Source organism: Microtus oregoni, unplaced genomic scaffold (genome assembly GCF_018167655.1).
Source record: "Microtus oregoni isolate MIOR12 unplaced genomic scaffold, Mior012 000008F_ref0000371, whole genome shotgun sequence".
Lineage (NCBI taxonomy): Eukaryota > Metazoa > Chordata > Mammalia > Rodentia > Cricetidae > Microtus > Microtus oregoni.
Genome location: NW_024543067.1, coordinates 25745218 through 25769372, shown reverse-complemented (window position 1 = coordinate 25769372; position 24155 = coordinate 25745218). Strand labels below are relative to the sequence as shown.

At 45.6% G+C, this 24155-nt stretch overlaps 1 protein-coding gene across 1 annotated transcript in view; it reads right to left on the bottom strand.

Annotated features, from left to right (window-relative positions):
* Window positions 1–946: 946 nt before the first annotated feature.
* Tmem123 (transmembrane protein 123) overlaps window positions 947–24155 on the bottom strand; it is a 36488-nt gene continuing 13279 nt past the window's right edge. The window contains exons 3-5 of the mRNA XM_041657823.1: window positions 4148–4420; window positions 3794–3947; window positions 947–3093 (exon numbers count right to left, since the gene is read on the bottom strand). Of these exons, the coding sequence (XP_041513757.1) occupies window positions 3069–3093; window positions 3794–3947; window positions 4148–4420 (452 nt within the window). The 3' untranslated portion in view covers window positions 947–3068. The remainder of the gene's footprint in view (window positions 3094–3793; window positions 3948–4147; window positions 4421–24155) is intronic.

The following is a 24155-nucleotide window of genomic DNA, read 5'->3' as shown; positions in this document are numbered from 1 at the left end:
TATGTTGAACTGTGTTTGTTATCTTCCGATGGTTACTCTCCCTTAAAATGATTACCCTGAATTATTGCATATTAGTAGTTTGGAGATCCCGAGCTCCTGGAAGCGGCTGACTGGTATCCATGTCTGCTTGACTTCATATTTCTTGTTGGTTTCTGTGCCTTCAGAGGCACTGTCACTTTTAGGATGGCTTTGGGACAGAGCACTCACACTTGTGGATGAAAAGGCACAACCGAGGGACAGCTGGCAGCTGAGGCAGGTTTGGCAGACACCGCAGGGTCCCCAGAGCTCTGTACTGTTGAGTAGCTCAGGGTTTTGTAGCATGCACATGGCTACAGTGGCTGCAGGGTGAACGTGAGGTCTGCGTTCTCTATGGTGACTGCAGGAGCCAGTATTAATAAATTGGCACATTACACAGTGGTGCTGGGGGCCCAGAGACAAGCCTTTTAAGCACTGATGTTGGTTGGACGTCCAGGCCTGGAGCCAAGCTGTTATTTAAATGTAGGCGTGGCTTGAGGGTCCATGTCCAAACAAGCTTGATCTGGGATGTCTCCCACGATGGACGCATAGGAAGGTATGGTGCAACCTTAGAACGTAAGTCTGGAGTGTTCTGAGTTTGTGCAGGGTCGGGAGAGATGGCATCTCTGATTCAGGACTAAGGAAGGGCCTGCCGTGTGGTGAGTGATGTGTTTGTGGGGTGGCAGCCTCTGGTGAAAATGGATGGTTGCTAATCTGTGCAAAAGAAACCGAACCCAAGAAGACAGAAGAAATGAGAGACCCCACTGCAAACTTTAAAAGCCTGTGTCAGGGAAAGGACATTTTTGCTGTGAGATAAACCATCCAAGGCCCGGCTCCGATGTAAAGCAGCCTTTGCTGTGCATGCAACAGGATCCTATACTGGGTAAATAAAACAGGAGCTTCTGGACATATTCAACCAAACACTAAAAACTTTGAATGGAGAACAGATTTTATTCTAAAAATAGATCTTAGTAACAAGGAGATACCAAAACTGGTCATTATAGACAAACAGTAACAAGAGTTTGCCAATGTTCCCAGAAGATACAAAATTATGGCATCATAAAATATGTTACCAACTCTAATTTCTCTACCTTAGAATTATCCCTTTCATAGAATTTCTGAAGTAAAATTTAAAGCCAGAGTAGCCTTGCCTGGTGTACAATGACCATCTAGGACTGTTTTATCCTAACATACTCTCTAGGGAAGCCAGGAAGGGCGAGCGTTTGCTGAAGCCGGTCTTGGAAGACAGACTTATGCCTAGGAAATGGGCTCCATTTTGGCAGATTAAAAAGAAATCCCTTCAATAAAAGTCCTGGTATTTGAAAGTAACAAATTAAAAAAAAAATGTACCTTTACTTTTTAATCCCCAAATCAGAGGAAAGTAGGGCAAGCTTCTAAAGTTTCTAAGACAGCACTTTAAGAAAGTGGTTCTGTCTTCAAAGTGCTGAAGAAACAAGTCTTCAAGGAGCTCATTAGCCAGGACTGCAGTATCAGGGACGCAGCAAACAAGACCCTCACCTCTACAGCATCTTCAACCTCATCCTGAAGAGAGGAAAGCACCAATTTCCCGTCAGCCCACACTTGAGACCAGCCTAAGCCCGTGCCCCATTTCCTAACATTTCCTCCTTTCTCTCTGGATTAATGTAGATTTGAGGAGTCAATGTTTTAACACATTGGTTGGCCCTTATATACAGCAAGTAGAAATGATTCTAATTTATATAAAAATTTCCTGGTAGTTTTAGTTTTTTGAAAACCAGCAGCAGATTACAAAAGTTACGCTTAGATTTTTAGCTGTAACAGGTGAGCACTCATTAGGACATTTTTGGCTTATTGCTACACTTTCAGAAATTCCTGTAATTTATTCTGGCCCTCTGCAATAGAAATATTATATTAGTATTTTGACACTAAACACCTCCTCTGTTAAACTTGACCCTGAGTTTGACTTGGAATAAACTATAGAACTCAATGCAGAGATGCTGCTGCTGGGGACCAGATGTAGCTGCTGGGGGACCAGATGTAGCTGCTGGGGGGACCAGATGTAGCTCCCTTTCCAGGGCAAGGAATGGGCCTGGGGATAAGGAAGTTGGAATTTACTCCAAAATACAGCTTAGTATAAAAAAGTAATTTTCTCAAAACTGAGTAAGTTGATAGTGTAAAAAATACAGCATCTCCACCCTGTAGGTTTATTGACCTGGGGCGGGGTAGGGGTCATGATCCCTGGTTTACCAAACAGCATTTTGCTGCCAATATAGATTTCTAAACACTGATTTGGGTGTCATATAAAATTTCTGAATATGGAGAGCAGCTCTACATTGCCTGAAAAGCATTCACTAAAACTTAATTGACAAGCGCGTGTGCACAGCGGTTTCCAGCGGTGTGACAGGTGCCCACAGCGGCAGTCCACTTGTTCTCCTAGATTGCCAGGCCTGCTGCAGTTGAGAAGCATGGCAAGTGCGGCAGCATGCTGCAATTCATGCCGAAAGGAAGAAGCAGAGACGGAGAGCTGAGAAAAGGTGGTTAGTGAAGGCCAGGCTCCACAGTGCTGTGAGGGATGCATCGGAGCGCAAGTTCTCGCCAGGTCAACCCTGACTAGAAACCCTAAAATGCGGGGGCTTCCTAAGGTTTGCTGGTTAGCTGAGCTGTGGAACCCAAGGTGTAAATCAGGACACACCCCAGCACTGAATGGCACTTAGGTTTGTTATGTGACCAACCAGACACCGCTGCAATAGGCTCTGCAATTCTGTGGGATCCTGCCCCTCGGTGACAACCAGTGTCATGGCATCCTCTGAAGGATAGGACTTGTCTTGCTATGACTTTCTAAAGTAAACTTAATCACTGGATAAATTACCTGTTAGCTCCAAAATCAATGAACTGCCCAGACTACACCCTTTACCTTTAATAATAAGGGATTTTCAGATATTCATGGAACACATTGTTCATTTTATATATGACTTGCTTATACTATTTCCAAGAAAATAATATTTCAGGCTAATATAAACCAAACTATTTGATAGGGCTGCAGTCTCTCTTCTTTCCTTGGCCAGTGGAGTAATTTAAATGATGGCATCATGTTCATCACTGTAAAATATAGAAAATTTAAATCACTGTAAAATTATTATTTGTAAGGAAGGTAACTTTAGAATAATCTCTATTTCTACAATCAAAATTAATTATTGCTCCTCAGCATAGCTCTAAGTTTTGTGCATACCCAGAATATTGCAGTGGTTAAGATTGCCAAACAGGCCCAAAGTCAAATCCCTGAGACTTTTCATGGGGGGCATGCCGTTACCTGGTCATGTACACGAGGGAAAACTTACCCCATGAAGGGCAAAATTCGGAAGTCAGCCAACTGTAAAGGCTAGGATTATAAGCCATGGACACCATACCTGGTTTACGGAGTTAGTACCTTAAGTAACTACTATCACCAGGAAAATTAAGCAGAAGAATTTCCTCTGTGTCTATGTCTTTTATCACAAAAAGCAAAAACCATGTTTTTAACCAAAAAACCTCTTTGGTACCACTGACATATACAGGGCATGTGGACTAAGTTGATGAAACCTGGTATGCCATTTCTTATGATGCGTGGTAAAAGTCAACAAAAGGAGTGTGGTAAATGCTGGTAAGCAGTGTTTGATCCGAGGGAAACCAGTATGCTTACAGATGTGTTTTCCTTTATGAGCACACATCTGCACACGAGCATAGCAGAGGTCTCTCAAGAGGATGCTGGTCTGACTCTGCTCCTGGTCATGAGAAAGCTATGTAGAACAGCCAAACTTACATGCTTCGATACCGAATGCCTCTCCTTGAATAATACACTTTGCATCCAATGTAGAGAATAGACAGGACTCCCAGAGTTAACACTATTCCTCCAACAAAGCTGCCGGTGTCGAACTTTGATCCTTTGCTCTTGTCAGAATGGACAGTCGCTGTGACTAGAAGGAAACACAACAGATACCTGCGCTTTAAACACTGCATGTTCTGAAGCCTGGATCTCTAGGAAGAAATGGATGTGGGAACAGGAGAAAATTTGGCACATAAAAGTTTCTGTATTTTTGCAGAATGAAATGCTGCTTTAATGTGGCATTTAACAACTAATTTACAGCACAGGAATAGAAGTAATTTTAATACGTACTCGTTATAGATGTCTTTAAGCTGTTGTGGCCTGTGGTCATCATGGATGCTGCCGTCTGGGTTGATTTTGGGGAAGCACTTGCTTTGGGTGTAGACTTTGAGGCAGTAGAAGTCACGTGTGATGAGACCCTTGGTGTTGATGTTTTAGCAATAGTTGCAGGTTTCACAGTGACAGTTGTGACATTTCTTGGCAGTCCTGAAGTTACTAATGGCTTCAAAGTGCTGTTGTTAACTTTACTGGTCTGGTTGGAAGCCATATGCACAGTGGTATTTTCTGGAAAAAAAAAAAATGCCAAGAGGAAAACTTGCTAAGATCTAGAGTAAAAGATCCCACCCACTGCCACTTGCCATGGCCCCACACAGAGTCTAACAAGGGCAGGAGCAGGGGAGCTGCACCAACAACAGCACCGACTGTCAACAGACCAGGCCCACGTCTACAGAGCTATACCATGCTTTCTATCACAGTTTAGGGTTTTTTGTTTTTCTCCAGGATGGCCTAGAACTCAGAGACCTGCCTGCCTCTGCCTCTTAAATGCTGGAATTAAAGGAGTGTGCCACGCCCCCCCCCCCCCATATTTTCAACTTTTAAACCATACTGTTTTGTTTGGTTTTTGGAGTCAGGGTCTTGCTATGCAGCCCAGGGTGGCCTCGGCTTGTGACAGTCACACTGCAGCCTGGGTGCTGTGATTACAGGCCCCTTCCCACATGTAATGAATCATTTCTGGTCTAGAGGAGTAAACCCTGAAGGGGAAAGCGAGAAGGCCTTGAAGTGTAAGGTTCTCTGCCGCATTGTTTCAGGACCACTGAGGACAGCAGTAGCTGCAGGTGTGCAAGCAGAGGTATTCTTTACAAGGGGAAACAACTTCCATTCCCAGAGTCCCCGCAGGAACGCCCGCAGTCAGGTGGCCATTCTGTGCGGTGATGGGGTCCCCAGGTGGAAGGATGTGTTTCTGAAAGCTGCAAAGACACTTCCGCAGTGCTGGTTGGCAGTACCAATGCCTCAGCCCATGCCAGGTCATATTTTTTTGGTATGAAATATTGTGTGCGTGAAAAAGGGACAGAGACATCAGTCTCCTTAAGGTAAACTCCCAACACAAAATGTCTCCTTTAAGTCTTACTCAGTAGGCATTTCCCTTGAGGGAGCATAAACCCTCCGTGTGAGCAGACAAGCCATTCTACAGTGGCAGTCCACAGGGTAGCACTCTGCAGCTCTGCAGCTGCTGACAGTCCTCACACGTGTGGGGTGGAGGCCCGGAAAGAGCCTTTGACTCCAGAAGATGGTGGTGTTTGTTTCTGTGTTGGCTTTCCATCTCTTGGAGATAGAAAAGCTTACTGGTTTCCCTTGCTGCCCATTTCCCCTCACAAACAGCAAAGACGAAGAAGCTAATCACGGGGCCCACCTTCTTGCCCTGGCAGCACCAAGGTCGCCATTCCTTCTGCTGGTGGTAGCCATCACGACTCCACACACCACCCTCCTGTCCTCCACAACCATTCTGAAGACTAGAGAATTTCAAGCTTAACTGTACAGGCTGGTTTTACGGGCATTGCTCCTCCACACCCAGACACTTAAATCCTGGGTGTATCTAGCCGCTCACAACCTTGCTCCTCTACTGTGTTCTCTCCCAGGGTTATTCATGATTTTTGTTGTTGTTGTTTTGTAGGTGCCTCACTTGAACCAACCTTTACTATTCAGTCCTGAACACTATACTGTCCAATCACATTCTACACTGCTGCATGAATTCTACTGTGACCAAACAGTGAACGGCAGTCTTCTTGTCCTGGTGTTAACAGAGTGGTGTCTAAGGAACAAAACAACCAACAACGCTGCTTCCCAGCCACTCTTCAGACCTGTAAAGCCACATGGGCAAAAACAGGACAGGAGAGCATTAGTTCCCTGCTCGGAAAGTCTAATGTGCTGAAACACATTAGAAACATGAGGAAAAACTAAGTGGCTGGAAGTTTCTAAAACTAGTAAAATACTCCAAAGGGTGACCTGCTATTAAGGTTCAGACATAAGAGCTGGGATGGAAGGATGCTCTCCTTAAGGTCAGAGTTCATGCCTGGTGACTCAGCTCCCCTCTCCTGAAATATAATTGAAGGTTATGCATTTCCTTTGTGAATGACTGTCAGTCTGGGCAAGGAGGACACACCTGGTAAGCAGTTCTCAGGAGGCTGAAGCAGGGAGTCGCAAGCTTAGAGCCAGCCAGGGTTACAAGGCAAGATCCTGTCTCAAAGAACAAAAACAACAGGTAACTACGCTCGGGAGATGGCTTCAGTGGGTAAAGGTGCTGGCCGCCAGGGCGAGGAGCTCAGTTTGATCCCTGGGACCCTCATGACAAGAGGAGAATACTCTCAAACTTTCCCCACCTTCACACGTGTGCTATGGTGTACATGTGCGTATGCGCGTGTTCGTATACTCACAATGAATAAATTTAATAAAATATTTTATATAAATGATAACCACATAAAGCCTGATGTTCTCCCTCTTTTCAACATTCAGGGACTGATGAGTATCTAAATCAGTTAACAAAGTCATTATGTGTACAGCAATGTCAGGACAACAAGCTGGCCAGCCAGCTGGCATTGTTAGGGAGAAACTTTGCTGTTGGTAGCTGTAGACCCCTAGGCCCCTTGACTGGTGCGGGAGAATCGTCTGTAATCTGTCAATCATGTTTTAAATAAACGCTGATTGGCCAGGCAGGAAGTATAGGCAGGAAAACCAGACAGGAAGTAGCAATGACACAATGAGAACAGGAGAATTCTGGAAAAAAGAAAGTTGATTCCTCCCACTCCTGCCCAAACCACCAAAGCAGCAGGATGTGATCTGCCCCACTGAAAAAAGGTACTGAGCCACATGGCTAACATAGATCAGAAAAATGGGTTATCAAGATGTGAGAGTTAGCCAGTAAGAGGCTAGAGCTAATGGGCCAATCAGCTTATAATTAATGGAGACCTATGTGTGATTTTCTTTGGGCCTAAACAGCTGGGGATACCGGGCAGGACAAAAACCCCAACAGCAAGCAGGTCCCTGCTCATGTTACAGAATGGCGCCCACGTGAATAACTGCATTCACAGAAAACCTGAGAAAGCTTGGGAAAGACTAGAGTAAAGCATTTTGGTTTTCAGCCATTGCAGGAAAAAAAGCTGCGCTTTAAAGTGCAGGCTTTCTGGGCCTTCCTGCCAGGGAAAACTCTGACTCTTTCAAGCAGGAGGTCCAGACTATGGAGCTATGGACACAATGTTACAGCCTGCTTCCTGGCAAAGATCTTGAAATGCCATAGGAGCTTTTCAGTGTTGTTTACACACTGTTGCAGTTTGCTTCCTGGCAAGGACCTTGAAACACCATAGAGTTGTGACAAAAAAATTCTCCATATTCCTTAGCAAATTAAAGACCCATGTGGTCAGAAAAAGATATACAGTAAAGAGAGATTCAACGAGGAAGAAAACCTCTAAATAGTTTATAGTCTGTTAAAAATATATACAGGCTAAAGATTAAAGTTCTCAAAAAAAAAAAAAAAAGAAAAGAAAAGAAATAGAGTAGCCTGGGAGGCAGAGACAGATGGATCTCTGTGAGTTCAAGGATAGCCTGGTTTACAGAGGGAATTCCAGGACGAAGATATACAGAGAACCTGTCTCAGAAAACCAAAAGTTAAAAGTAAAAATAAAAGAAACAGAGGTTAAAATAAAGCCATGTAAAGATGGAAAATACACAGAGAATCTTGATACTGTATGCTATTATGCTCTCTTTAAATTGTTTGAATGCTGAGGAAGGAGCAACAGCTGCTAAAAGATAATTGCTTATAAATGCTGCAGAATTAATCCAAGGTAGGTATTTTGAAATTACCTTGGCTTCAAAATTGAAGTCAAAAGGTATGTTACGTTGGAGAAGAGATTTTGCTTTTGTTTCCACAGAAAATGAGAGGCTGTGGATTTACTCAGTTAAGAAAAATAAGCTTTGATCAAGGAAGGTCATCTGAGAAACCTCTGGCAGAAATAGACGGCCCAGATGTCTGAGTTCTTCATCCAAAACAAGTTCAAGACTGCTGCCTGATATGATCAAGACTCACAGGATACTTCAGTCAAGACTTGATCATAACTCTAAATTTTCTTTAGGTACCCATAAGATTATCAGCACCCCCAACCAGCTGGAAGTAGCCTGGAATACTACGCCCACATTCCCAAAAAATGATGGATATTTTCCTTTTTTTTTTAAAAAAAAGGGGGAAGTGGTGTGGGAGAATTGTCTGTAATCTGTCAATCATGTTTTAAATAAACACTGATTGGCCAGGCAGGAAGTATAGGCGGGAAAACCAGACAGGAAATAGAAGTAATACAATGAGAACAGGAGATTCTGGGAAGGAGGAAGGGAGGAAGTTGATTCCTCCCACTCCTGCCCAGACCACTGAAGCAGCAGGATGTGATCTGCCCCCACTGAAAAAAGGTACTGAGCCACATGGCTAACACAGATCAGAAAAATGGGTTAATCAAGATGTGAGAGTTAGCCAGTGAGCAGGCCCCCCCCCCCCATGTTATACTTAACTTTCTTCGCTTGCTTCAGACCCTTTGCCTGATGGGGTGAACTGAGTAAAACAGCTGTGCCTGCAGCTGCTCTAAGCCTGATGAGTCTGCAGCTGAAAGACCCCAAGAGCTGGGCATGGCCAAGAATCCCTATATAAGCTGCCCCAAGCACAATTAAGTTTGGCATTCTTGTATCAAGGATGGCCCATGTCCGCGTCTCTCTCTGTATGTTTTTAAGTCTCCAGCTCAGTTCCGGGCTCACATATTGTCTTGTAGTGGCACGGGCGCTACAGGACTGTTTGGCCGTTTACACTCTGTCATCCACCCAGCTTAGCGCCATTGCTCTCCTCTAGTCTCTAAGGCAGTGATTCTCAACCTTCCTAATACTGTAACCCTTTAAGAAGTTCCTCGTGTTGCTGTGATCCTCCAAACAAAAAATTATTTCACTGCTATTTCATAATTGTAATTTTACTGTTATGAATTGTAATGTAAATATCTGATATGCAAGCTATTTGATCTGCAACCCCTGTGAAAGCGTTGTCTGACCTCACAGGCCCAGAGCTGCTGCTGTAAGCTGAGGCTGAAAAGGCAGGTTAGGAGAGGTATCTGCTCCCACCCTGACCCATGGGGAGAAAGGAAGAGAACGGCACTCCTCATCAAGACAGGGAGACAGGGAGGCCCAAAGAAACTATCAGAAAAGTCAGGCAACTTTCCTCCCTGAGACAGGCCAAGAAGAGAGGTTGCTCCACACATGGTTTGTTAGTTTGTTTCTTTATGTATATATCAGCAAAATTTAGGATGTTACCTTTACTGATAGCCCAGTGGTTTGCACGAGTCAATCACAGAACCTAAAAAGAGACCTGGCATGAGGCAGCCTGCAGGGTGCTGAGGTTTACAGAGGAGGGGAGGCCTCAGCAGGACAATCTGCCAGAACCTCCCAGAGAAATAGGAGGGTCTTCCGGAGGGTGACAACCATCATGCAGCTGACTGGCCTAACCCTGTAAGGGAAACAAGTAGAGGGAGGAGAGTGGCCAATAGGATCAGCTTCTCAAGGAACACAGCTAAGTGTGGAGCAGGCCTGTGCCGGCAAGTCCAAGGTCCAGTGTGGAATCGCTGTGGAGTTTCTGCATTTGGAAATCATGCTCTACAGAAACCGCACCCACTATTTTTACTCAGTAATCTGCACTATGCACCTATGACATCAGAGCTAGTGCTGGGGTGGGGGCGGGGTGGCATCAGGAAAGGGTTGCCTACACTCAATGTTAAGGCTTGAGTTGTGGCGGAAATTCATATGTGGTCCAAACTCAGTGTCAGGATGCAACCTTGATACACAGGGTCTTTACAGAGATTATCGAATTCAGTTGTTGATGTGGGATGCAAATCACTGTGGTATCTTCCACAGATGGAAGACCGCCACACAAGCACAAGGGTGCTGCAGAAGGACTCCAGCCACTGGCCCCGTCACTCCATGAACTCATTCCTCCCTGATTATGCATTTGCCTCTGTTCACAGACATCTCAGATGTCAGGAAAAGGGTTCATCTGTAAATGCTGTGACAAAGGACCCACAAGCAACGCTGAGCCTAGCAGGGCGGACTGTGCCCAAAGAGGCTGTTACCTCTCCTGGCAAGGTTGTACCCCAAGCAGGCATGATCATCTCATGAGAACCAGACATTCTCTCAGGGGTGACAGCAGGAACTTTTCTGAGTGCCCCCCCCCCCATCAAAGATCAACCAGACCTCATCTTGACCAAGACTGTTCTCTCCCACCCCAGCTCCTTCTGTAATGAGCCATGAAGCACGGGCTGTACTCCAAAGATGAGGCTGGGGCCACCAGACCTTGTCTGATGCATCCTCCTGATGCAGCCAGCAGGTCTGTCTCCCTCTAACACTTCTAACACTTTAAACATGGTGGGATGGGTGACCACCCCTTGTCTCTGTGACTCCCAGAGAAGACACTTTTGCCCTGAGACTGCTTACACTTCTGATAGCCAAGAGACTCCTGACTGCTGCCAGCAGACTACCAGAGCGCCCAGGGTCTTGTGACCAGAGCATCTCGGTCTTGTGACATGCTCATCTTCCCTCCATTCTCAATGCTGCTTTAGGCAGTATTAGCGAGCTATGTGCTTGGCTTCAGAGCCTCATCTGGTGGCAGTGAAACTGTCCCTGCAGCTGTGCAACTGGCACCAGTGGCTGTCCTCAGCCCATTGCTTCTACAGATCTCTAAGGTCACAGGGAGATGAACCGAGTCAAAACGTGAGATCCACGGTCTTCTGCCTTCACTGAACGTAACCACAGGAAAAGGGAAGGAAGCAGTCCAGTGATGGCCCCATATTCCTTCAGCAGAGGCGGTGTAAAGGAGGAAGGGCACACACTCATTAATGTCTCTGAGAGCCACCATCTGTGCCTGTGAAGTGCTGAACCCAGGGTTGGGAGCTTTAGCTGAGGTAATGTTAGCTCACCAAGCCTATAACTGACCACACTGACCAACTGACCCGCAAAGTTCCCTCCGTGAAGCAAATGGCCAGTCTCCTATTTCCAATGGTGGCCGTTATCTGCTATGACAAGTTCTAGCCACGGAAGAAGCAAATAGCCACTGTCTGACAGAGCCAGTGATGTTCTGTGAAGCAGTCTCCCCCCACGCTAACCCTGGATAGCTCCAGCTGCCTCAATGCAGGGTAGCTGCTGCGAGGGCCCAGAAACCAAGTCCCAGAAGACTGAAGAGGAACAATTTGTTTTCCTCAGGGCAACAAATGCCCACTTAAATTCGCATGCAGTTTTTAAAAACTCAATTATTTTATTTTTAAAACTGATTTTTATTGAGTTCTACATTTTTCTCTGCTCCCCTCCCTGCCTCTCCCCGCCCCCTTCAGCCCTCCCCCAAGGTCTCCATGGTCCCAATTTACTCAGGAGATCTTGTCTTTTTCTACTTTCTACTTCCCATAGATTAAATCTATGTAAGTCTCTCTTAGTATCCTCACTGTTGTCTGGGATTGTGGTTTGTAGGCTGGTTTTCTTTGCTTTATGTTTAAAACCCACCTATGAGTGAGTACATGTGATAATTGTCTTTCTGTGTCTGGGTTACCTCACTCAAAATAATGTTTTCTAGCTCCAAAATTCAAGATGTCATTATTTTTTTCTGCTGTGTAGTACTCCATTGTGTAAATGTACCACATTTTCCTTATCCATTCTTCGGTGGAGGGGCATTTAGGTTGTTTCCAGGTTCTGGCTATGACAAACAAAGCTGCTATTGAACATAGTTGGGCACACGTCCTTGTGGTATGATTGAGCATCCTTTGGATATATACCCAAAAGTGGTATTCCTGGGTCTTGAGGAAGGTTGTTTCCAAATTTTCTGAGAAATAGCTACACTGACATCCAAAGGGTTTGTCCCAGCTTGCAGTCCCACCAGCAATGCAGAAGTGTTCCCTTTCCCCCACAACCTCTCCAGCATAAGTTGTCATCAGTGTTTTTGATCTTGGCCATTTTTACAGGTGTAAGATGAAATCTCAGAGTTATTTTGATTTGCATTTCTCTGATGACTAAGGATGTGTCTCTCAGCCATTTTAGATTCCTCTGTTGAGAGTTCTCTGTTTAGATCTGTACTCCATTTTTTTAATTGGATTATGGTGACCAATTTCTTGAGGTTTTTGTATATTTTGGAGATCAGACCTCTGTCTGATGTGGGGTTAGTGAAGATCTTTTCCCATTCTATAGGCTGTCTTTTTGTCTTATTGACCTTGTCCTTTGCTTTACAGAAGCTTTTCAGTTTCAGGAAGTCCCATTTATTAATTGTTTTTCTCAGTGTCTGTGCTACTCGGGTTATATTTAGGAAGTGGTCTCTAGTGCCAATGCGTTCAAGTGTACTTCCCACTTTCTCTTCTATAAGGTCCAGTGTGGCTGGCTTTATGTGGAGGTCTTTGATCCATTTGGATTTGAGTTTTGTGCATGGTGAAAGATATGGGTCTATTTTCATTCTTCTACATGTTGATATCCAGTTATGACAGCACCATTTGTTAAATATGCTTTCTTTTTCTATTTGATATTTTTTGCTTCTTTGTAAAAAATCAGGTGTTTAAAGATGTGGATTGTATCCAGGTCTTCTATGCGGTTCCATTGGTCCTCCTATCTGTTCCTATGCCAGTACCAGGCTGTTTTCAGTACTGTAGCTCTATAGTAGTGTTTGAAGTCAGGGATTGTAATGCCTCCAGAAGTTCTTTTATTGTACGGGATTGTTTTGGCTATCCTGGGTTTTTTGCTTTTCCACATGAAGTTGAATACCATTCTTTCGAGGTCTTTGAAGAATTTTGCTGGGATTTTGATGGGCATTGTGTTGAATCTGTAGATTGTTTTGGTAAGATTGCCATTTTTACTATGTTAATTCTGCCTACCCAAAACTCAATTATTTTAATGTGTAGTAGTCCTCCATCTATCACACTAGCTAAAAACATGGCGCTGTTCCCAGCACAACCAGAACGTCCGGTGCCCAAGTGTTATTTTGAGGAGCTGATTATAAGCATTGCTTGTAGTTTGAAAACTTGAATAAAATTAAAATGTTGAGTTCCTAGAATTAAAAAAAAAAAAGAACCAATCTTCAGCATGCCCTTTCCCTGCCAAGAAGTTGCAGGCAAGCCCAGACACAAGCCAAAGGTTTTTTTTTTTTCCTTACTGCGAGTCTACAGGCTCATTCTAGAAATCCTTCTAAACTCAAATTACTTGGCAGTGAGAACAGAAAAATGAAAATCTGACTAAAAAAAAAAAACAAAAAAACAAAAAAAAAAACTCTAGACAAATATGTGCCAAAAATGGGTGTAGGTGAAAACTGGGCCTTTTAAGAGGCCCACCATAACAAGGATGTCAAATGTCTTATGGATCCAACTCGGATAAACAGGGTGTTTGTTTCATCTAAAGCCCCAGAACAAACCTTTCTAGTATGCTGAGGAATTCCATCTGCAAGAGAGCCACTCCTTCCCACACAGCTAGATGGGAAATTCAGTGGTCTGGCTGCCCTGCCCAGAAGACTCATTCAGCCAGGTCCCTTTGTCAACACTGCCCATTCCATTGCACAACCACACCACACCCACAGTTAGAGAGTCAGGTAGTTACAGAAGGTGAAGTCAGTGAGAAGAAGGGTGCGAGACTGGCATTACTGTCCTCCAGGCCTCTCTCCCCTCCCTTCTCTGTGTAGCCCTGGCTGTCCTGGAATAACTGGGAGATCCGCCTGCCTCTGCCTCCCAAGAGCTGGGATTAAAGGTGTGCCCACCACACCCAGTTGAAAGCTGGGATTAAAGGTGTGGCCCCGCCACACCTGGCCCATTCTGATCTCTTACACCACCTGACACAGCGGATCAGGCCTCAGCTGCTGCTCTCTGAGAGTGTAATTGTCACCTCACACTATACACATGATGCTTAGAGGCCCCGCTGGTACAGAGGCACCTACTGCAGTGGGCTCGCTCTGGACTTGACAGACAAGAAACAAGTCAGGCAGGGTAGGCTAGCCTTTCGCTCCTTCCTGGACACTTCTATCTCCTTTCTTTTTTTAAAAAAAATCAAATGTCTGGTTTAATCTTTATAGTTCTTAATTGCATTCTATTATTATTACTTTAGAAATTAATGTTTCTTGGCATCAGCATGAGGGTGCATGTACCCAACACACACGCACACACACACATACAAATATAACTAGATAATGTTTTTCTACCATGCTGGCAATGGCTTTTCTAGATCAGCTAGGCAGGATATGGTGTCTCCCTTTTCTTAGGCATTTCATTCTAATGCTGGGAGTATGTTTTAAGGAGTTTCTACTTTTCATTTTACAAGCTGAATCCAAGTTTCTTTCTGTACAAAATTAAAAAAACATACTCTGAGACAATGGGAAAGAGTCTTCCATAGAAACTGGCATAAATATGCACATTGTATATAAATGTGACTCAAGACCCACCCTGTTCCCGTTGCTCTGGCCCTGAGAAGTGCTACTGGGACTGCTGTGTGCTCTCGGGGAACCTGTGTTTGACCACAGAGAGCGTCTCGCTGCTGGCGCAACGGAGCCCTCCTTCCTGAAAGGCCAGTATCTTTCATTGAGCTGGTAAAGCTCTGGCCCAGTGTTCCCTGGTGAAGACCTAGCTCACATTCTATGCCAAAGACTGTCCCACATTTATAAACACCTGTAATTCCCCTAAGTTCCTGAGGCAGATGTTAGCCCCATTTACAGATTAAACAAAGCCACACAGAGGTCACAAGTATGGAAGCCATGACATGAAGTTAGTCACAGCAATGCCACACAGTCACAAAGCCTTGGCCGGAATGGGCGAAGAGGTATCCCGTTGCCCATGGTAACCTTTAACATGCTACTGGCTGGAATGATAAAATTTAGGTTGAGGGGGCTGTAGAGATGGCTGTAGAGTGGCTAAGAGCACTGACTGTTCTTTCAGAGGACCTGGGTTTAATTCCCAGCACCCACATGGTAGCTCAAAACTGTAACTCCAGTTTCAGGGGTTCCAACACCCTCATACAGAAATACATGCAGGCAAAAGACCAGTTCACATAAAAAGAAAAAAGGTTGAAAAAAATTACAACACAAACATGTTCAGAATTACTTCAAGTATCAATTTCAGCTAGGTAGGCACCAAACATTTAAGAAACACTTGTCTCCATTAGGGAGCCCACACAGGGCACTGACAGTGACCTCTCTCATACCCGTGTGTCTGCACTATCTCTGCAGGGCTAAGAGGAGGAAGTTATGCCTAGGACAACAGTATTCAAGCTGCACTGGCAATTTCCTAGGGCAGATGGTGCTGCCACTCGGTTACCGCAGATTTACGGCCTAAACACAGAACAAGCGTGCACAATACGCAGCTGCCACGAAAGAATGTGGCTATCAACAAGCTCAGAGCACCACAACAGAGAGAGTGGCAGTCAGCAAAACAGCGTCTGTTCAAATGCCAGCAAAGCCCCTGGGGGCAACAACTGCACACTGGAGCATCCTGGCAAATGATTTCAGTTCACTGTGGAAATGTACCAAGTTTTTTTTTTTTTTTTTTTTTTTGAGACAGGGTCTTGCTATGTAGTTAACGTTGGCCCGGAACTTGCTGTGTAGCCCAGGCTGAGTTGTGGTTCCCATGCCCAATACTGATGTTAATAATTGCTGTTTTAAAGATAGGAACCTCACTCTGTAGTCAAGACTGAACTGAAACACTATGTCCAGGGTAGCCTTGAACTCTTGGCAATCCTCCTGCCTCAGCCTTGTGAAGTATGGGTTATAAGCCACCCAGGCTGATGCCGGTATTAGAAAGTTTAATACTTAATGCCCAATATTTTCCCTGAAAGACAAAGGAAAAATGAAACCTTGAGGCACTAAAATACACACATGCTCAATGTTTTCTAGAAACACTGGATTTCAGACAGCAGCAGCCTGTGTGAGCCAGATGCCATGCCAGGTGGTCCTCAGGCTTTCAGGTGTGGTCTCTGTCAGGGACTCGGAGCAGGGCAAACAACAGGGCCCATACTGCAGCGCTGCCATCTCAACGCCTAGTTCGGCAGCAAGAGCCACCTGATTCCACTCTGCCATGCCAAATGCTCGCTCAGATATGGGTTTCCCTGGACAGTTACAGGAGGGGGCCCCTTGTTTGTCCCGGCTAGCTTACACCTGGAATAACTACACAGAAATTAAAACACTGCTTGGCCCATTATCTCTAGCCTCTTATTGGCTAATTCTCACATCTTGACTTAACCCATTTCTATTAATCTGTATATCACCACAAGTTCGTGGCCTAGCAGGAAAGATTCGGCTTGTCTGTCCATGGCGTCTCCATGGTTTCTCTTTCACTCTGCTTCTTCCCAGCATTCAGTCCTGTCCTCTCCGCCTGCCTAAGTTCTGCCCTATCAGGCCCAAAGCAGTTTCTTTATTCATTAGCCAATGAAAGCAACACATGAACAGAAGAGCCTCCTACACCACTTGACAGTCCCCAAAGCGCTACAGGCAGGCAGTATTGGCAGACACACATGGACACTTATCTCCCTCCCCACTTACCAGTATTGAAACATACAAAAAGGTGCCAACAACAGAAACACAGAAACACGTGTTCTCATAAGTCTATGTAGTAGATAGTTCTATGTCAATGACACAAGCTAGAGTCATCTGAGAGGAGGGAACCTCAATTGTGCTTTCAAAAGATGGGCTGTAGGCAAGCCTGTAGGGCATTTTCTTAACCAGTGATTGACGGGGAAGGGCCCAGCCCACTGTGGGTAGGGCCATTCCTGGGCTGGTTCTGGTTCTAGTCTGTAAGAAAGCAGGCTGAGCGAGCCATGACGAGCAATCCAGTAACCAGCAGCCCTCCATGGCATCAGCTACTGCCTTGGGTTTGAATTCCTGCCCTGTTTGAAATCCTGTCCAGACTTCCTACAGTGATGGGCTGCAGTGTGCAAACCACATAAACCCTTTCCTCCCCAAGCTGCTTTCCTCATGGGGTTCATCACAGCAGATGCAACCCCAACTAAGAAGGTCTATCAGTAAAGGAGCCCCCAAGGCGCAAGTGCCCCTTACCTGCTTCTGCTCTAAACTGAGCGCTTCTTTACACTATTTCACTTGGTAGGGTTTCTACACCATATAACGCTGCTCTCAGTGCTTTCAATTTTACGTAACTGCATTTCTGACATTTGCTCTGCGTTCAGTGTAACCAGTTTCTTAAAATAGTCAAACCCTTTTCCTAAGAGCTGTACTGTCACACAGAGGTCTGGACATATTCAGGTTTTTTTTGTTGTTGTTGTTATTCCTTAAGGTCCTTAGAATCTAACAACACTACTGACCCCCCAAATCCTACATCTAGGAATCTAGATCCCAGCTCAAGCTGCTAATGATGTATATGTAAGATCACTGCAAAACTACTTAGGAGAATAAAATATACACTAATGGGGTGTGGCTAAGGAAACTATCCAAACCTCTACCATGGTACACAAAATAAGGAGCATTTAAAATTGTGTTTACAGAGCCAGAATACAGTTCAGTGGGTACAGGTGCTTGCTGTCAAGTCTGATGACCTGGGCTCCATCCCTGAAACTCACAGGGTACTAAGGGAGCAGTGAGTCCTGCAGCTTGTTCTCTGGCATCCACACATATGCTGTGTGTGCCTATGTCCTTACCCCAAAGTCTGTCTACAAATAGTTTGCTGTGCTCCCTTCCAAAAGTTGAGGTCTGATTTTACATCCCTTGTCTTGTGATTTTCTTCTGAGAAAGAGAATCAGCATCCACAGCTCTCTTCAGGAAGAGGCTGTCAGGAAGCTACCTGCCTTGTGGGGAAGAACGGAGCCCTCTTGTCCATAAGCTGGCCATGCCAGCCACCCGAGAGCTGCATTCTACTCGTTCACGCCGGTAATGACCGCAGCATGAGATCAGCCCTACTGAGTTATTACAGGCGTGGACCCCACATAAGAGGATACCTTAAAACCCCGCTAAGCTCCGAGCTCTGACCCTGCAGCTGCCACAAGAGACAAAACCAACAGGCATGTCTTTCTGTTACTCACAGTGAACAGTGACTGTGTAGGAGTTCCTGGAAGGAGGGTGGGGGCCAGGACACTTCCAAGCTTTGGCTTTAGATGCTAAAGCATCACCTCAAAGACTAAAGCATCCACGCTAATGACCGCAGCTGCCCAGAGGCCTGGGAAGATTTATAACCAGACACACCCAGCAGGGAGCAGAGGGCGCTCTGAGTGAGCGAAGTTCAAAGTGAACCATGTCAACGACCTCACAGCTCAGACTCCAAAGAATGGCAAGCTTTTCTTGGGACCAAGTGTTGACAATGTCTGCAAATGTCCACTCTAGCTTTCTCCCTCTCCCCATATTTATGGCCTGAAGATGCCTCCCCCAACCCTGGAGACTATTGCTACTAAGATTGGCTAAGCCCGCCTACATGTCCAGTGGTATGCAACTCTGCAATGAAGGCCCCTCTTCCAGGGCTGAACGCACTCCACTGGGAATCCAGACCACCAACCCCAGCTTTGGGTCCTCTGTCTCTTTCTTTTGCTCTATCCCAGACAGGTCTGTCCCTGGGGTCATGCATTCCTAAAACAACTGAATCTCAACTCTTGTAAAGGAAAGAACAAAGTTACTTTAATTTCAGACACACTGCGAACAGGGCCCTGGCTGAAGCTGACTGAGCAAACTGAGGGTGGAGGGCATTGAGAGGGACGCGTGATGCTGGTACAAGACAGACAGATAGCAGTCTGTCAGAGAAAGAAGACAAAGCTACCCTAACCCAAGCTATCTGAAGCTTCTAGAATGTGGGGACAAAGTGCCCTGAGAATCTGGAAGCCTGGCTGTGCCTGCGAACAGCGAGGAGATAACTGCTTAGGAAGCAGCCCACACCCGACTCTGTCTATAGGAAACCTGGAGCAGACTGTACTGAAGTGAATGTGGGAAGTGGGTGGAGCAGGACGCAAACTTGATTTATGGAGACATTCCTAGTTCCCTGACTTTGTAAAGTTTGAAGAGGGTCCTCAAGATACCAGGGAGAGCGAGGTTTACCTGAACATCAACCTCACGCTCACCAGGCAGCTTTTTCAGAAACAGTCTTTCAAGGAGAAGGTCATGTTTGTCATCAGTGTTGACAAATACCAAGGAGAACGCCCATCTTTGTAAAACCGTCAAGAGGAAATGAAGAACGTTGCTAGTTTGTATCCGTTTTCTTGCTCAAGAATGGCAGGATATAGAGTCTTTGTGTACCAGTAAGCCAAGTGAAAGTCTCCAAGGCCAGACAGTTAGAAACACACTGAGCCTCAAATGGATGAACTAGAAAAATCATCTAAGTGAGGTAAACCAGACCATAAAGACAAACATGGTATGTACTCACTCATAAGTGGATATTAGCTGTAAAATAAAAGATAACTATGCTACAATCTAGACCCGGAGAGACTAGGTAACAAGGAGAGTTCATGGGGGACACCCAGATCTTCCTGGAAAGGGGAAATAGAAGAGACTTTGTGAGTGGACTGAGGATGGGTGGGCATGGGCACAGGTTGGAGGGGCACAGAGGGGGAGGTGCAGAAGGGGCCTGCTGGTGGGAGATAATTCGGGGTTGGGCAGAAGCCTGGTTCAGGGGAAGCTCCCAGGAATCTATGTGGGGGGGACACCCCAGTTTAGACTCCTAGCAATAGTGGATAAGTAGCTTGAACTGGCCATCTCCTGTGACCACACTCATTAGAGAGGTGACATCCAATAACTAATGGAGGCAGAGGCAGAGACCAGCATAGTTTGGGAATCCTGTGGAGCAGGAGGAGAAAGGAGTGTAGGAGCCAGAGGGGTCAAGGACACCACAGGAAGGCTCGCATAATCAACTAACCTGGGCTCATAGGAGCTCACAGAGACTGACCCGACAACCAGGAAGCCTGCATGGGACTGACCTAGGCCCTCTGCACAGATGTTACAGTTGTGTAGCTTGGTCCTCTTGTAGGACTCCTAAGAGTGGGAACAGGGCTGTCTCTGGATCTTTTACTGGCTTGTGGGGCCTGACTTCTCATGCTGGGTCACTTCACCCAGCCATCTTACTGCAACTCAATATGCCGTGGTTTATTAATACTCATAGAGAACTGCCCATTCCTGAATCAAGATGGAAAAGGAGGAAATTGTAGGGTGAGGGGGGTGGGGGAGAGGGACTGGGAGGGGAGGAGGAGGGTGCTGTGGCCAAGATGTAGAATAAATAGATGAACAGGAAGGAAGGAAGGAAGGAAGGAACTGAGCCTTAGTCCTGGCACATTTTCTGTGTACGTCTTCTTTGGATCTAAAGTTAGGCACATGATCCTTAATTAACTTTTGCGCTTTCTGTTGAATGAAAAAAGACTTGTGTCATGTCTGGCAGCCTGGTTTGCTGCATCCTCCCCCCTCCACACACACCTTTCTCACTGCAGAGGAAACACACAGGTAAGAACAGCTTGGACCCTGGGAGCACAGCCTGATTGGCTCTTATCCTCCAAAGACTGTGTAGCTTCCCTCCAGCCCTGTTCAAGGACGAGTTCAAGGATGAGTTCCTCTAAGGTTTTCTTCTGGTTTTCTCTTTTAAAAAATGTAAAGATGTGTTTATTTTTAGGAATACGTTTTTTGCTTGGACGTATACAAGTGCACCGTGTGCGTGACTGGTGCACTTGGCTGCCGGAGAAGGTGTTGGACTAGTGGTTGGGAACCACCATGTAGGTGCTGGGAATTGAACCTGGGGCCTCAGCAAAAAACAAGTACTCTTTAACTGCTGAGCTATCTTTCAAGCTCCAAGATTTTCTTTCTTGAAAGTCATCTCTTCTTTTGGGCGCTCATCTGCTTACCTGTATCTTTCTTACTACATTTATATTTGTTATGATGACTTCTTGTTCTTACAACCTTCCAACTTGGCTGAAACATCCTTACAGGTGCTGTGGAAGTCTGATTAAGTCTCCATACCTTCTGGTACCTGCCATATTGTCCTACATCATTTGGGGCACACAAATGAACATCTGTTGAGAGCCTATGACAAAGGAATATCCAGTACAACAGCAGAATTGTTAGCACACATCAGGAAGGCAGCTGGAGTTTGACGATGGTATCCTAGCTAGAATCTTGGCTTCTTCACTCCTGAACGCTGGCCTCAGTTCTCACAGTGCTGGCACAGGCACAGAGCGCCGGCACATGCCAGCTGCTGTTCCAAGCATTCTGCCTATACTGACTCTAATCCCTGTAACCTCATGAAGCAGTACTAGAAGGAAACTGAGGCAGAGACCCTACAGTCATGCAATAACTTCCCTCCTAATAACACAAGTAAAAGTGCTACTCCATGGTGGAGGCCTTGTTTAGCAGTGTGAAGCCTGGCTTCCACTCTCTCCACGGGGGTGGGGGTGGAGGGTGGGAAAGCTTAGGAACTACAAGAACCAAAGGGAATTGATTAATGCTTCAAACACTACCTGCAGCTTACAGCCATCCAGATGTTCTTCCTCTGTGAACTTGACAAAAGCCCTGAGGTCAGAATCTGCTCATAGTCTGCTCTCCACCTCACGCATGGATGCTCACTTCTTACGGTTCTGCCAGCTACAGCTGTGGGGACCTGAGTGAGAAATGTCCCCACAGGCTTTTGTACTTGAGGAGACAGAAGCAAGTCTGTCACTAGGTCAGGCTCTGAGGGTGTACGGCCTGGTCCACTGTGTGCAAATAAAATGCGACTGGTCTGTTTCCTGACTGCCAGGCTAGTTCCATGCTGCTGCAGTTTCCACCACTCTGGGACTGTGGGCCAGAACAAGCCCTTTCTCCCTTTAGCTGCATTTGCTGGGGCACTGCCTCACAGCAACGGAAAGGATCTAAAGACTCTATGAGCAACTTCGCTACCCGGACTGTCAAGTTTTAGTTATCTAACAAGACCAGCAAAAGCCTCTGGGCCCACTGTCTCACTGGCTGAGGCCAGGGCTCTTCAGCTAAGTACTGGGCTGCCAAAGCTTAGTAATAAGCTATTTTAAAAACAAACGTCTGGGCACAAAGCTCAGGGGCAGAGCACCTGGACTGGATACCTGACCCCCTGTGGTAATTTGAATAAAAATGCCAATTAAGTCCATTAGGAGGCACCTGTGGCAGGTGTGGCCTTGGTGGAGGAAGTGCATCACTGGGGGTGGCCTTGAGGTTTTAGAAGCTCAGGTCAGGCCCAGTGGCTCCCTGTCTCTTCCTGCTGTCTGTGGATCCAGATGCAGAGCTCTCAGCTCCTCTCCAGCACCTTCTGCCTGTGTGCTGCCACACTCCCTGCCATGATAACTAAACCTCTGAACTGTAAGCCAGCTCCAGTTAAATGTTTTCCTTTTAAAGAATTGTGTGGTCATGGTGTCTCTTCAAGCAACAGAAATCCTAACGGAAACAGCGTTGGTGCAGGAACTGGGGTATTGCTGGAAGAGGTCAGAGCATGTTCGTGTGGAATGTGGACTCTATGACTTAATTAGAAAAGCAGCTGAATCCTTTTAAGTGGCCCTTAACAGGCAATACTAGTAGGATCATGGAGGACAGTGGTTCTGAGGCTGATCTGAACTGTGGGGCCTGGCTCAAGAGATTTCAGAGAAGAATGTTAGTATGGGGCCTAGAGACTGTTCTTGTATATTTTGGGGAAGAACATGGCTGCTTTCTGCCCTGGCCAAAGAGTCTGCCTGCTAAAGTGAAGGGCTCTGAATTAGCAGCTGGTTATAGAGCAAGTTATTCATCTCCCAGCCGCACAGACTCCCAAAAATAAACACACAGAAACTGTATTATTTAAATCACTGCTTGGCCACTCACCTAAGCTCATTAAGCTAGCTCTTATATCTTTGGTTAACCCATTTCTATTATCTTGTATTTTACTACGAGGCGTGGCCTACCAGTAGGCATTCCCTCTGGCAGCTCCATGGTGGCTCCCTGACTCCGCCTACTATCTATCTATCTATCTATCTATCTATCTATCTACCTATCTTCCAACCTGGCTATATTCTGTTAAGCCATTGGTGGAAAACAGCTTCTTTATTAACCAATAAAAGGAACACATATACAGAAGGATTTCCCACACTAAGTGAAGGAAACCATTGAAAAGAGGAAGATGTATTTGAACAAGGGAGTCATGATCCAGTCCCAGCAGAACTTGGCAGCTTTGGCCAAGTGGTTCTGAGTTTATAGTCAAGGATACAAGAAACAGGCTATGGAATCTCCCTCCATGACTAAGGAAAGTAGCTGAGGCCAGGCATGTGTCAGAGTGTCCATGAGTGGAGGCCCTGAGAGGCCATTGTGTGAAGCCATGAAGGTGAAGCCTGGATTGCCTTGGAGACCCCAAGATATCAGAGATGCCAGAGTCACAGGATACCTGCAGAGGAAAACTGCTAACTGGGAGTGGAACCACCTAAGAGAGAGAAGTTGTAGTCAACAAAGCTGAAAAAAGCTGACATCAGACAAGGAGCTGCAGAGTTTGGGGTTTACCCAAGAGGTTTTAGTCTTGCTTTGGTTAGTATTTTCCTGTTTTGAATGGTAATGCATATGCTGTGCCATTATATATTGGAAGTACGCGATGTGCTTTTTGATTTTACAGTCAAGAGATTGCCATGAGTCTCCAAAGAGACTTTAGACTTTTAGACAGGGTTATTTAGTGTATGTTCTGTATTTACCCTTCACCTTGTTTCCATTAACAAGATCACAGCCCAGGAGATTAACTGCTTATGCCTTTACACAGAGATACAGAAAAAGAGAAAGAAATTTCTTCCAGCAGGCACCCCACTGGGGCTGGAAGCAAAGTCTCTAAAACATTTGTAGTGATATTTCATTTGTACTTTAAAATTATTAATCATGCTACAAAAATTCCTTTTAATACAACCAGCAAGAAGCCCAAAACAAATCAAGCACTTTTGCCTTCCTCCCACTGCCTGCACTAGTTACTATGGTTACCAGAACGCCGTGTTCCCAGCCTCCAAGAAAGAAATGGTGCTCAAAAAGTACAACAGCACTGCCGCACTTCTTTATAACGATTAATCACAAACCTCTAGC